Source organism: Rhinolophus ferrumequinum, chromosome 8 (genome assembly GCF_004115265.2).
Source record: "Rhinolophus ferrumequinum isolate MPI-CBG mRhiFer1 chromosome 8, mRhiFer1_v1.p, whole genome shotgun sequence".
Lineage (NCBI taxonomy): Eukaryota > Metazoa > Chordata > Mammalia > Chiroptera > Rhinolophidae > Rhinolophus > Rhinolophus ferrumequinum.
The window spans coordinates 44,663,038-44,677,801 of NC_046291.1; the positions used below are offsets into that span (position 1 = coordinate 44,663,038).

At 37.2% G+C, this 14,764-nt stretch overlaps 1 protein-coding gene across 5 annotated transcripts in view; it reads right to left on the reverse strand.

Moving 5' to 3' along the window:
* The window catches only part of ITPRID2 (ITPR interacting domain containing 2), a 91,697-nt gene that overhangs the window by 25,406 nt on the left and 51,527 nt on the right, over positions 1-14,764 (reverse strand). Inside the window, exons 1-9 of one of the 5 annotated variants that reach the window (XM_033111976.1) lie at positions 10,831-10,993; positions 10,512-10,751; positions 10,102-10,147; positions 7,036-7,085; positions 6,144-6,200; positions 4,169-4,208; positions 3,986-4,084; positions 2,576-2,784; positions 844-1,541 (exon numbers count right to left, since the gene is read on the reverse strand). In XM_033111976.1, the coding sequence (XP_032967867.1) occupies positions 844-1,541; positions 2,576-2,784; positions 3,986-4,084; positions 4,169-4,208; positions 6,144-6,200; positions 7,036-7,085; positions 10,102-10,147; positions 10,512-10,722 (1,410 nt within the window). In that variant the 5' untranslated portion in view covers positions 10,723-10,751; positions 10,831-10,993. Of the gene's footprint in view, positions 1-843; positions 1,542-2,575; positions 2,785-3,985; positions 4,085-4,168; positions 4,209-6,143; positions 6,201-7,035; positions 7,086-10,101; positions 10,148-10,511; positions 10,997-14,764 lie in introns of those variants that run through there. The other 4 variants (XM_033111975.1, XM_033111974.1, XM_033111978.1 and 1 more) reach the window with 4 other exon arrangements.

A 14,764-nucleotide genomic window follows, 5' to 3' on the forward strand; every position in this document is an offset into this window, starting at 1 on the left:
AGACCACCATGGCCTGTCTCACAGACTGAGACAGAAAAGTACTTCAAGGCATAGTACAATGCCCTTGTGCTGGATAGGTACTGGATAAACTTGTTCCCCACCTCAAGCTATACAGCTCCAACTCGTAAGTCACAGCTTCCACTATTCAAAAGCAGTTTTAGGTGAACCTCATCAAAATTGTTTTTATCCTGTCCAATTCAAAATTTATGTAAACTAGCAGGAATATCACTAGATTAAAAAAAAAAAAAAAAGTAACCAAACATTGCTCCTCTGGGCTTGCAAAAATCCTATCCAGTGGCCTTTCAAACCTCCTGCCCAAGGTTCCCTAGCCTCCCCCCCTTCAGGTACCTATCTGTTCTTTCCAGTCCCTTACCCAAACCTATCCTCCTAGTCTTCTTCACACTTATCCTTTCCACGGAGGTACATGAATAAAACCTTGCCCAAAGGCACAAAGCAACTGGTGGCAGAGACAGAACTCAAACCCTTTTGATTTCAGAGCCTGTGTTTTTAACTATTATGCAATATTGATATGAATTTGAATATTCTCAGAGCACCAAAATCTTAAAACTGAGAGAGAAAGGGGGTTAAAGTTCAAGGAACATTAGAGGCAGTGGAGGACAGAGCACCTAGAGGAGCTGATGACCTGTAACATTACCTTGACTTGACACAGTCTGTGACCACTTCTTCGTTTGTGAAACACAAAACAAAAAAAACTGGAAAGTCAAAATTTGGATGATTTCTTATAATATAAATTAGCCACCTTTCATTTGAGAAACACTTTTTGGCACTTTTTTTTCCCCCTAAACTACTATTTAAAACAGAGCTCAGTAACTTTTTACCTACCTCTTCCATTTCAAAGGAGTCCTTCTGTTGTACCATTATATTTCTTATGGATGGGATTGTCAGTGGTGCACCGGGTTCTTTCTCAGCTGTGGACACATGGACATTTTTCACCTCACTGCCATTTTCCAGCTTACTGTGGCTGGATATGTTGAAACTGCTACCTAAATCAGATTCTCTAATACCAGATTCCTCACCAAGTTTATCATGACTTTGGGTTTCTTTACTTTGTTCATTTTCAGTTTCTTGGTTAAAATTACTGTCTACTTCCTCAGAAAGTCTATCAAGGTCAGCACTCTCCATAATACTTGCTGAACTACCTGATACTTCTTCTTTGACTGTAGCCAACATAGAAGATGAGTCTTTCTTCTTTACAATTTTTTGAGACTTCTGATCATTTTTATTGCCAATTTCTTCGCTCACTGAAACATTCAGAATCTTTCCTTTCTCAATTGCTGGGTGAGGAGTACCACCTTCTCCTTTCTCTGTTTTATCAACACATAAATTTAGTTTTGATAGTGTTTTCATTAAGCGATTTGCAGTGTTACTTCGGGTTAAAGGTGGAGGTGAGTCTGTCTCCTTAGTAGAGGTCACTGAGGTCATACTTCCAATTCTCTGCAGGGGAGTGCCAGAGACTTGTGAATATAAAGAAGAAAACGCGTTGGCCACAGTAGTAAGCACTTCAATTTGACGAAAACGGCCTGCAAAGAGAAAAAAAAAAGCATTAATTATATATACATCTATGCATTAATATATAAATATTACTATTATTCAAAATTCTAAAAACTGAACTTAGATCACAAAGTCTATGAATTTCTCCCCCTTATCTAACACTTAAAATTTATCTACATGTATTGTGGAGAGGGAGGAAGATTTTTCACTTCAAGCACTGGAATTTGTTTTTAAAAATCAGAAGGAAGCACAAGGTGTGATAGTAACACTGAATAAAACAGAAAGGACTAGGTATTGATCTACAGCTGTGATTCTGACTTTAGGTCTTGGACTCCATTATCTTCCAAATGTTCTCCTTAAAAAGTATACATAATTATATATTTTATACTTAATTGGGGAGCAGAGATTTACAGATCTCATAAAACTAATCCAAGGAGCACATAAACATCCCATTTTGGGAACTTCTGGTCAACACAGAAAAATAAGGAAAGATATAATAAGAATAAAAGTTACTGGCTTAGCCATTCTACTTTAGATTTACCAAAAAAAAAGCATCTGAAATTGACTTCAGTTAATGGTAATAAGACCCCTCCCCTACTTCTTTCTTGAACAAACGCAATCTGGAGATAAGTAAAAGCCTGAGGTTCTACCAGTAATGCTCTACAAGGTATCAATCATGTTTCCTTTAAAATAAGACCTAACTGGAAAATAAGCCCTCGCATGATTTTTCAGGATGGTATCCCCTGAACATAAGTCCTAATGTGTCTTTTGGAACAAAAACTAATATAAGACCCAGTCTTATTTTCAGGGAAAGACGGAAGTATCACTCTGTAAGGTAACACTTCGTAAGTCAAGAATTGGGGAAGAGGAGAAGAAATAGGTTAATTAACTTTTATAAGTTGAATAATAAAAATTCAGAATAAGTAAAATAGCTATTGTGTTATCCTCAATAATTAAAGTTCTAGTGCTATTCCTAGAAATTAGCAAGCAAGGTTTTGAAAATAAGACCATCTTGCTGTGGACGCCATAATATGAAAAACATGCTAACATTTAAAAACCTTACTTGTTAAAGCGTAATTTGGGTTTTCTACTTCCATCCGTTGCATTTGAGCACTCAGAAATACTTTAATATCGATCCCTCTGGCAAATGATGACGAACTGAAAAATCTGGGAGGAATTTTAGAAGCAATATCTGGTTCATCTCTTCCAAATCCAAGATTATAAAGAATTTCTTCAGGATCTTCCTCATAAAGTTCCAACAATTCTGAAACACTAAAAAAAAAAAAAAAAAAAGAAAGAAAGAAAGAAAGAAAGGAAGAAAAAGAAAAAAAGAGAATCAAGACATAAAATAAATTTATAGTCTACATCCCATGATAAATGAATTCATATTCCTGCTTTCCTCTGATAAAATCTTTTTTGACAGCTTTAAACCATTATTTATTTCAGCATCTTTATACACAGTGTACTAAATGTGATAAATAATCCTTTAAGTACACACTCAGTAAGAAATTCTCTAAGTGATTCCTCACCTTATTTTTTTCGTCATTTTAAGATTCCCAGTAAAGCAGCTAAAACACTTAAAGAGGAAAGATGATGAAGAGCAAGGAACAAGAAGATAAAAGAAGAAATGAAAAGGGAAAACACAGTAGGAAGTTGGTAGAGCTTTGGTAGCAGGGAACATTTGGTAGAACTTAAGCTTCTCTGCTCTCTTTGGCTGTCCTACCAGAGGCAATACAGGTAACAACCTGATGTCAGGATAGTGAGGGAGGAGCTTACTTTCAAGTGGTTACTTTTCTCTAACCACTTCTACTTCGGAAGTAGGAGAAGTAAGGTGAGTATGGGTTACACAAAGGTAACTTATTCTAATACTATCAGGAAATGAACATTTATTATCCCTTCTCTCTCACACCACCTATAATCCAAGCTGAGACTCACTGAGGAAAATAGGACTGTTAGAAATAGAATTTGAACAGGGGGAAATTTCGATTTGTTTCAGAGAAAATGCTCAAGATTCCAATATAATAATTTGGGTAACAGTCAGAGGCCCATGTATTTGCTTATTCTAATATGTATTTTAAAAATATTTGGTTTAGTATAAAGATTAATCTATGCTTAAATATCAAGATTTAAATTGAAAAGGTTTATTCTTATTTTTATATCATAGTAACTCAAGACTAACAGAATGAAGAATTTTGGAAGTAGAAGTTACTCCATTATGGAGTTCCTCTTTCAAGTTGATGATAGGGCTCAAAACGCTCAGGAATGAATTCCAGCAGCACTATAAACATATTTGTTGCTTTTTATTCAATCTTAATTTTTAAAAAAGGAGCAGCGGCTCCTGTCAGTTATGCTGAACCATGAAACACTTTGGATTCCTTTTGATTTCATACCAGTAAGCCAAACCAAGTTTGAAAAGTGGTCAGAGTAGATCACCTATAACACAATGTAACTGCAACGTAATTTCATAAGTTACCTGGAAACTGTCCCACTACTTTTCCCAGATCCAGTGGAATTCATACTTCTCCCTTTCTGATGAAACTGTAGTCTTCTCTCTTTGGCCAAGATATTATTGCTATAAACAAAATTAAGATTATATAAAACTTTATTTTCATAAATGTTCTTCATTTTTAAAAAGAAAACAAACACAGTTACATACCTGTTTTCAATTTCAGCATCAGTTTCATGGAGGTGATTGGCTATAAGTAAAAAGAATAAATGTGGAGTACAATTGTTAGTAGGACATAGTAGGACTACTGTGATACAATTATCAAGAAAGCGAATTAACCACAATATTACTGCTAAATGCCTAATATGCCAAACTTTTGTCTTGACTCATTAAATCTTCATCATTTAAACTAATACACAGATTGATAAGAACAGAACCAGTAGCTTTTGCAGGGTGCTTTCATTTCTGTTAGTTAGCCAGTAAAACTACTTCTACTGAATGCTTAAGCTAAAAAGACATATAAGTAACCAATTAAACTTCTTTAACAGTTTAGAAATAAGTAGTTGGAAGATGTACAGCATATGCGGTATATGCGGTTCTAATTATTAAACTTAAAAGCTGTTAATAAAGAATACTTTAAAAGCAAAAACATGATTTAGCACTATTTAAGTGTGGTAATAGTATTTACCAATTTCTAACGTGATTTTTTTTTAAGGCTGAAAATTCACTCCAGTTGCAACCATTTTTTAATGCACGTAATCGGTCAATGTCTACTCACTTTAACGTAAGTTTATTTTTAAAAATTGCCTTTCAAGTTTATCCCAGACTTACAAGTTCTAAACAAATAAATGTCATGAATGTATGCTATATGATATCCTAATGATGGATACATATAATTATACATTTGTCCAAATCCATGTACAAGAGCAAGAATAAATCCTAATGTAAACTATGGACTTTGAGTAATATGATGCTTCATTGTAGGTTCATCAATTGTAACAAATGTACTACTGTAGTGGGGGATGTAATGGGGAAGGCTAGACATAATGGGGGCAGGAAGTACATGGGAAATCTCTGTACCTTCCCCTCAATTTTTTTGTAAACCTAAAATTGCTCTAAAAAAAATAAAGTCCTAAAAATTAATTCCACATTGTGAAACTACCCAGATATCAAAGTTATTCACAGTAATACTGAAACGCATTTAAAAAGGGTTTGACAATATGTTCAACTGTACTGAGTAGAGAGCAGTACGTTTAAGCTCCTAACAGAGTTTATTCCTTGAGAGCAAACTAATAGTAATATTAAAACACATATAGTCTAGATTTTTCAATGTTTACTGAAGTTCTAAACTATACAGATTGATTTAAAACAGCAAAAGATCTAAGATATTAAATTCAGTGGATAAATTCACTGCTCATCAAATTACAATTTAAAAAGATTTAATAAAATCCTTAATTCTTTTTTTTATAAAAAGCATACTGTATTAATAACCCAGCTACACAGCTACCAATAATCTTAAAATACCAGTAAAATAATAAAATAGTAACAAATTCTTAATTTTACATTGTGGAAAGCATTATTATGAATCCATAGGAAAAGACTATGTAATCTGTGAAAACTTAAACATAGCACAATACACTTTTAAAATGCTAATGCAGTCTGGCAGACTTCAGTATAATTATTTCTAATGAAATTCTAGTAACTATTTTGTCTTTATCCTTTCATAGTCTAAAAATCTGGTAAAAGAGGAAGGGGAAAAAAGACAGGAGACACTTGGATGCAAAGAGAAAGACAAGCTGCAGCTGTAAGTCTGACATAAGGCTACCTCATACTAAAAATAAGCTTCAACTTAGTCTTCTCATGTATAAATATTTAAGTTTCCTTCCTTCTGCGGGACAATTCTTCCCTCAGTTATATCACCATTGTTTGCCCCTAAACAATTCCTTTAAGCATTTAAGTCCAACGAAGACATATGGACATTTTCACAACGGTTTTTCAGAGCCATTCCTATATGTATCCTACCGGCTCTGACTCGATTAACATAAAAAGTCCTGTAAAATGTGTGTGAGCCATTTTCAAGACCTTTAAAGTTAGCTCTGAGGATCTTAAACCTGAAAGCGCTCAATTTTCTCTTTTCCTAAATTTTAAAACTATATGAAAACACAGTTCTTCCAAAGAAACATACCTTCAGCTCCCAGTGACAAATCATCTTCAAAACTTCCTCCATTTCTCACAAGCACACCTGAAAGAAACATTGAAAGATTTATCCTGGTGTTCTGTTCTTTCTGACCCCCCCATGTAAAATCACTGTCTTCGTAAAACAAATTGACCAAGCAAAATATAAGATACAGTAAAGTGTGTCAGACCTGAATGCCCTCAGAAATTATTCTGATTATATAATTTCAAGAAGCAAGTATAAATTTTTACTTTATCATAAAGGAGCCATGATTTGCAGCCAGGTAAAGTTCTTAGAAGCCGATTTACAGGCCATTTAATACTTACGCCTTTGAAGATGTTCAATTAGATAACATATCTTACCCAAGAGTTTCATGGAAAACCAGATCCTGGAGCAATCATTCTTTTTTACGCCCCTTATATTAAGTCAGGAGCTCGAGCCAGATTTTCCTGATACTGTAAATGTTTTTTATATGCCTTGCCACTACCTGCACATTCTTGTTGTACTTTGAACTTTAGAGTTCTGTCTTGCGCAGGTTGTAAAATTTCAGGCGTGGCTATTTCAGTTAATGTAAGCAAAGAAATACTGCACTAAAGCTAGTTCACTTAATATATGTTTTCCTTATGTTTACATGTATTTCTATATTTAATTAGTCTTTATGATATCCTTATCTGGACAATAAAAATATGAGTTTCACATTGTGGAAAGATTTGGTCATTTGCTTAAACTCCCCACTGTTTTAAAGTTTATTGACAAGGTTTCTTCCCTTTGGCTTCTATCTTAGAATATATTTTAAACATGAATATCTCTTTTATAATTCATATATGTACACTTTCTCTCAGAGGACAAATGAAGCAGGACCCTCATAAAGAACAGATTTAGAAAGGCAACTTTATCTTACCCTTGAGTGTACTACTGCTTTGCTCATCCAGTGAGGCTCCCAAAGGGGTACTGAAACCACATAAACATATAAACCTTAGTCTTGAAAAGCTGTCTGGAGAGCTGTCATTGCACAGCCTTACACTTAAAGGGTTATAGCTAAGCAAGCTTCTAATCACAGTTTAACTCGCCTCTAGAACACACAAGGAATGCAAGTGGATTACATAAGTAATATGCTACTAAGCAAATACTTATGTCAAGTCAGTTTACCAGGAATGATTTAATCATATGTCTGAGCTGCCAGCAATTAAGAGCAAGCATGGCAATTACAAATGATATGAACTAGCATTTTCTTTACAAAAACAGAAAAAAGAAAAAAAAAAGAGAATGACAATAGGAATTAAGAAAATGTCTGCTTCCCTCAATCCCCTCCCTAGAAACAGGAAACAATCAAAAGACAGCAAATCTTTACCTCAATAATATTAAATAGTCAGAGTTTAGTTAGAAATAAGGCTCAACCGTTTACTTGAATCTCATCTGTTAAATCTATTACTAGCATTTTAGAGCACCACTCAGCACCTCGGTTACACCAACTACTATCTTTTTTGATACAAATGCAGAAGCTGGAGACTTTTCTGCTTTTAAAATAAAAAATACATATATTCTTCATTAAACTCTGAAAATTACCAAAAAGCCAGCTTGAAAATCAACCAAGAACTAGTCATTACTAAAATTCTTTCACATTCTTGCAGTACAAACACAGATAACTTGGAAATCTCTTTTTTTAAATGCAAAAACGTTTCCTTTCTTTTTTGAAACTACATTAAAGAAACAGATTGTTTTATTTTGCAACACAAAATTTTCATAACAATTTATACCTGTTAAAAATTCACATCAGACACAGGGTCATAAATATCAGACACATAAAAATCAGACACATCAGACACAGGGTCATAAAAATATGTTTCAAATAAATATTACTAAAATGCCAATTAAATGTTGGCATTTAACTGGCATTTCAGTAACAGAAATATACAAGCCAACAAATATACAAGCAATGGACATTCTTTGAAAATTAGTGATTTTGATATGTAAAAGAATCACAAGCAACTGCCATAAAGATATTAATAAAACTTTGAGCTGTTTTTGCATATATTTTAATAAAATTCTAATTTATGCCTTCAAAAAAGTCATTCTTCTTCCCAATGGCTACTTTCTTAGGACAAAACTGTATTACTTTTTGTGCAGATGTCTCCACTTTTCTGTGCACTAACAGAAAGCAGCAAATAAGCAAGAATATAACTGGCATTCTCCTTCAAACACAAGTCTCTCATTCTTAAAATTGCTCTCTTCCAAATTCTATCAAAAACTTGTTCCTTCTTAGATGCTCACTCAAGTAATTTGTTTCTACTTAGTCAAAAACAAAAAGTGGTTATCAAAATAAAGATTCCTTTAAGCAAAGACAACATAGTATCTTTACCCAGGATATGGACAGCAAAAAGAAAACAGACTATTTGAGAAATTATCAGGGAGAAAAATGCTGTCTTCAGATCATGTGTACGTAATGTACAAAGTAGACAGATGCCGAATTCTGGGAAAGATCCTGAATTGTTATAGGAAAAAAATACAGTTGCATATATCCTGGCAGTCAAATCTGTTGGCTTTTAATAAAGCCAACATTAAAAGATTATGTGTTCTAGCTTTCCCAGGTACATGAATGCCACTTTTGTACAGAACAAGTGCAACTATAGGGAACTGGAAGGAAACCTATGAGGGAAGGGGTGGCAGATTACAGAGCCTGCCTATGGAAGTCGAGATCAGCAACAAAAATGGAATTTTCAGAGATGATTTGTCCTGGTGAATGCTAGCATTTGTTACTGTATTTATCTTAAAAGATGCACTTATCTATTATTTACTTGATATGATCTCTTATACAATCTTAATTCCAATACATCATAAAAATAAACATAATGTGCTCCTTCTCTTGCTCTTAAACATTATTTTTGTACATCTTACAGAGAAAGTTCATATATTCACTCTATCTCAAAAAGGTCTATGACATTCACAAAAGTTAAGGAATCCTGTAATAAAGAGTGCTCAGGAAGGCTCCAGGCAATTAATCAAAACAGGACATCAACAGAGTAGTGGCCAATATTTTATCTATCTTTAGGGAAGAAAAATAAACTAGCATATATGAGAATCACTTCTCCATTCCCCCACCCAAAAGACTTTGAAAACTCTAGTACTTGAACAAAAGATTAAGAAAAGCCCAAATGGCATGGCAAAAAAAATATGTGCGACACAAACACCTTAACCAAAGTTAAAAAGCAATATTTTTCATATGAGATTTTTACAAGTAGCAAATAAATTGGAAAAAATAATTAAAATGTTTCCCCGTAGTAAGGTTACTTGCAATATGATTCACTCCTCTGTATTTTATCAAACACTTTGTACCAGTTGCCAAAGCATATAATTAAACAGATTTATGCAGTTTGAATGCCTTCAAAGCTCTATTTCCCTTCCACGAATCTCAGTACCATCTCACAAATGCATTTCCAAAAAGTAAACTACTGCAAGAACAAAGTTAGCTAGTTTTAAACAGCTTCCCAAGTAGAATTAAGTCACACACAAAAAATTAAAGCCCAGTTAGTGTACTGTAGTTAAGTAAATTAAGCTCATCTAAAACACATTTGAAAGGGAAATGATTCGATGCCAGCTACAGAGATGCCAAAACAAAAGCAAAATAAAAAACTGTGTGAAATGTGAAAATCCTTTCTAATAAAAACAAAGCAAGCATAACAACATGGTATGGTTATATGTTTTAGGTCTTTGATCTCTGATGCTAACTAACATCAGCACCGGAGTTGAAGTCCTAACACCTAACTGTAAAAGTCACCGAATAATCAGCGGTCACAGTACTTCCATTTCTAATCGCTTAAAGGAAGAAGCTATCCGCAGGCTGACTTTCCGGTTTATAGCTTACAACGGCCATGGGACCCACAGGGACGGCGGCCCGAGTCACTCTGCTCGGGCGTCCCATCTGCGTGGATCTCTCTCCGGGACCCGAGCGGCGCCAGCGAAGACTCACCGGCAGTCCTTGAGCCATATCGCGATCTTCTCGTTGGGCACGTTTCCTGCGGGGCAGAGCGAGAGGACAGACAGCTCGTTACCGACCCCAGGACTCGGAAGGCCGGGTAAACCTGGGGACTCGCATGTAAGAAAATCTACAGGGGGCAAAATGCAGCCTAGGCAACATGTCTTAGGGTTCATCTGAAGACAAACGAGATGGCACCGGAGTGTCTATGTTGACAGTGAAGACGCTTTGCCAAGCGCGCGTTTAAAGGTCGGAAGTGTCTCCTCTCCCCACGGCCTATCAAGCCCGGGAGGATCTTCCACAACTCACAGGAGTCGCCCAAGGCGCACGCACGAGACTTCCCCGTCTGCCAGCCCGCACTTCCCCAGTCCCCCACCCGCCGCAGCGCGGCCGAGCGCACCGACCTCTCCCCGCGGCCGCTGGCAGCTTCGCGCCCGGGAGGTCCTCCTCGTCGTCCTCGTCCTCGTCCTGCGTCGTCGCTTCTGTGGACAGGTCCTCCGTCTCCGACGCCTGCCAGGACCCGCGGCACTTGGCCCAGGCCTTCCTTCTGCTACTCGCCACTTGCCACTCCAGTTCCTCCTCCGCCTCCGCCGACGCCACCAGGGGCCGGTCCATGGCCGCACCGGGGGCTCCGCTGCCCCAGCCCGAGCCTGCGCGAGACAAGGCGGCGGCGGAGACCCCCGCCCCTGCTGTCAGCGCCGGGTCGGGCTGGGGGCCCCCGGCAGCGGGCGCTGGAGGAGAAGGAGGAGGAGAAGGAGGAGGAGGAGGAGGAGGGGACGGGAGGGAGGGAGGGAAGGAAGGGGAGGGAGGGGGCGGAGGGCCAGTGCTTCACATGAAGCCGGCCGGGCGCAGGAGCGCGAGTGGCCCTAAGAAGCGCCGCCGGGAGCCGAGCGCCGGCCGGCCCCAGCTCCCCGCTCCCCGCCCTCCGGCCCCCGCCTCCCGCCTCCCGCCTCCCGCCTCCCGCCTCCGCCTCCCGCCTCCCGCCTCCCGCCTCCCGCCTGACGCGCCCCAGACCGGGCGGGCCGCCGCCGTCTGCGCGCCCCTCCCTCCGCGGCGTCCCACGCCCCCTTCCGGCCGGGGGCGCGCAGGGCGGGGCGCGGCGGGCGCGGTGTGGAGCGGTCTGCAGCCCCTTGCAGCCCACGGAGTGGGAGAGATTTGTTTACTTGTTTGGTACTAATCTTTTCTTCCTCGCAGCTTCTCCTCCATCCCAGAGGAGAAAAATGTGGAAACGCCAAGTCTCACTAAACGTCCCTCTTCACCGCGTCAAAACAAGTATCTGTTTGGACTCACTGGAAGTTATTCTTCGAGGAGTCCAAAGAATTGTGTCCGAGGACTAGTGGATGAAGATGAAAGAAAGAAGCGCCTCATTGATATTTCTTGTCAAAATGTCATAAGTGGAAAAGACCAAGCTTCGTAGAGTGCTACTTTCATGCTTAAAGTTATTTATGGTGATTGTGTTAGATATGAAAAGGAATTAAGAATACTAAATCTGGGAATTCCACATTGAAGTTGGACGTGTAGAAGAAAAAAAGAGCATGGTAGAACTAGGAAAATGTAGAAATACGTGCTTGGATTTTGGAGCAACAAGATGCTACAAGAAACATGATGTCAGGGTTCAGAATGATTTTTAAAATGAGTTTGAGAATTCCCTTTTGTTATTTTTAAAATCTCATTAGCAGAAAGATTATAAAATACTATTCAAAATCAAACAAACTTCTAATGGTTTATCAGTATAAGATCATACCCAAAATCCAGACTAACTTTCCGGAAGCATCTTAGTATCATTCTGGGCCTATGTATTCTGCGACGTATAAGGGGAGCTAGAACAGTGATACGAGTATCTCATTGGTTTGAAATTTCACTATTAATCTTTTCCTTGGATTTTAAAGACTTTTCAGCCTTCAAGAGTCCTATGGCAAAGTGTGGTTAACAGTTTAATAGCTCCCCAAAATAAGCCCTGTAGGAAAGGATAGAGAGTGAGGGAAAAGGCACTGAAAGGGCTGTGGAAAAGCCACAGAGAGCAAAGTATATACACTGTCTTCCCAGTTTCCTTCAGGGCCCTGCTGGACCCCACCCTACCCATCTGCTGCTCCCAGCTTCAATCCCCTTGTCTCCACATGATATTGCTGAGCTCTGTATTCTCACTTCTTAAGTTCATTCCTATTCTTTGTCGAATACCTTCATAACCTTCAGGATCCAGCTGCACCAGAAGTTTTCCTCCATTTCATCTTCCCCCCCCCCCCCCACGTCTCAGTCCCATCTGTCCCACGATGCCCTGATATACAACTGAATGTCTGTATCATTTATTTGGGGACTGAGTTGTGCAGTAAATAATATGACAGGCCTCTGAGGGTATGTTTGACTTCCCAGACAGATTGTAAACTGTGAGAATAAAGAACATTTCTCAGTATTCTTCCTCCACCTTTTACACTTTTAGTACAGTGCTGATCCCACAAGGAACGAGTTTCTTGAAGTAAATTTTCTATTCTTTATGCTCTTCAGAATTGACAGTTGAATGGATAAAATATTTGCTTCGTGTCGTTTCTCTAAGGCCTATTCCCTTTTACTTAGTTTTGTTGATGTTTAAATAATACACTTTTAGACAAGAACAAAGAATTCTTGCGAAAAGCAGTAATGAACCATATTTTGTATTTCAAAACCAAACCACCAGAGTCAAACAATAAAGAAAGGGAAAAAGTGCTAGAGGGTAACTTTAGAATATAGCAGTTATTGAATCTCCAATAGCACAATCGTATGTTTTCGTCTACATAATTTTTTTAGTGTACAGTGTTAAGAATATGGAAATAATAGAGAAGGAAATCCTTGAAACAGCTACTTTAAAAAGTAAGGGGTTTTAAATGTGTTCTCAACTTTGATATTTTTTTGAAAATGCCCAAGGTGTTACATTTATTCAATAACAAATGTCATACCATACATAAGGAGAGTCTAGATGTTTGCTTCTTCAAGGAATTTTTTCCAAACAAGTACTGTATTGTAGACCTACTGCAAATGCACATTGTGGAAGCTCTACAGAAAGAATAATATCTGAGTCACTGATGCTTACAAGGTGGAGGAAGAAACAAATGTATATTAGATATGGATATCTCCATCCAGCATAATAGAGTATGAAATAGTAGGGTTGTTGATGTCAGGCTGGAGTTCGAAATATGTTTCTGTCACTATCTAATTGTATCGTCTAGGGCAGGACAGCTAATATCTATGGTCATCACGTTACTCATCTGTGAAATAGCAAAGGAGATGACTACCTTCCCAAGGTGATGTGAGGATCACATGGAATAAAGTAGGTGCCCAGTATAGCTATTGAAATTATTATACTACAGAAGGCAAAAATAAATTTCATACGGGGACATTATTCTTAAACTAGTAAGTGGCATCTATCTTCATGCTTATGCAACTGAATTTTTTAAAAATGGCATAAATTCAGGCTAGAGCAGAAAACATACACTGGTTAAATTAGGCAGTTTTAAATGGAAAATCATATCAAAAGTGAAACATTATGCTCAGTGTAATTTAGTTATTTTTTGTTTTTCCAGATTTTAACACATACCTCAAAATTACAAAATAAGATTTGCTGTTAGATAAGCTAAAGCATTTTGTTTCTAGTTATGGTATTGCTTCTTCAATAATATTTATGTAATCAAAATTTTAATTCTGTGCATTGAAATCTTAATAATTCAGAATCTGATCTGAAAATGGTAGCATTGAAGTTTACCGAATTTTTACCCTTTATTAGACAAAAGGGAGCTGGGAGGTATAAGGTAAGAATTACAGATTAAACAAATAGAGCAGCATTTTATATTTCAATAGCATTACCTGGAGGAGGAGAATTCTATATGAAATAAGTTTGGAAACTACTGCATATTAAATCCTTGTCTCCCCTAACCTCAACCCAGTCGCAATGAATGTTAGAAACTTGAGACGCCCTCAAGATTTATTTAAAAAAAAAAAAAAAGTTTAACTTGTTTAACCCAATATTTCTAAAATTCATTTCAACATAAAATATTTTGGGTCCCCTCAATATAACTATTAACATTTCCAGGAATAACAGTGGAATCATTTGCCATAGATTAAAAGAGAACAAAAGGAAAATGTTAAAGGAGTAAATTTTTCAAAAACTTTCAAAGATTTAGTACAAATCATATAATTGAATGTGAGGAAAAGTGGTTAACCTGATTTAGATTAGTTTGTTGATATATCCCTTTAAGTCATTATTAATCATTCAAGTATTTCTGTTTATTGCATATATAATAAAATTGCATATTTAAGGTCTATAATTTAAACCTATTATTTGTTCCTATGGCTTTTCCACGTTAGCAAAAATTCAAGGATTATTATACTAGTTCATTGTCATCATAAGGAAGTATTAATATAGCATAACAATCTGGTATTTTGATTTCCTTTATTTTCCCAAGGACACACCAGAGAGAGAAGCAGGTGTCTATACCACAGGAACTTGGCCTTGTGAATTATTTACATAATTTGGGTAGGTTTATGTACGTTCTGATTTTATGCATGTTGAAGACTTGGCATTTTATCATTCATTTGACCATTCCCAGATCACAATTTCTTCAGTTTCCCACATAATGCAAAATTTACCCTCTCAATGGTAAAACCTGTAGACAGCTTGTTTTCTTTT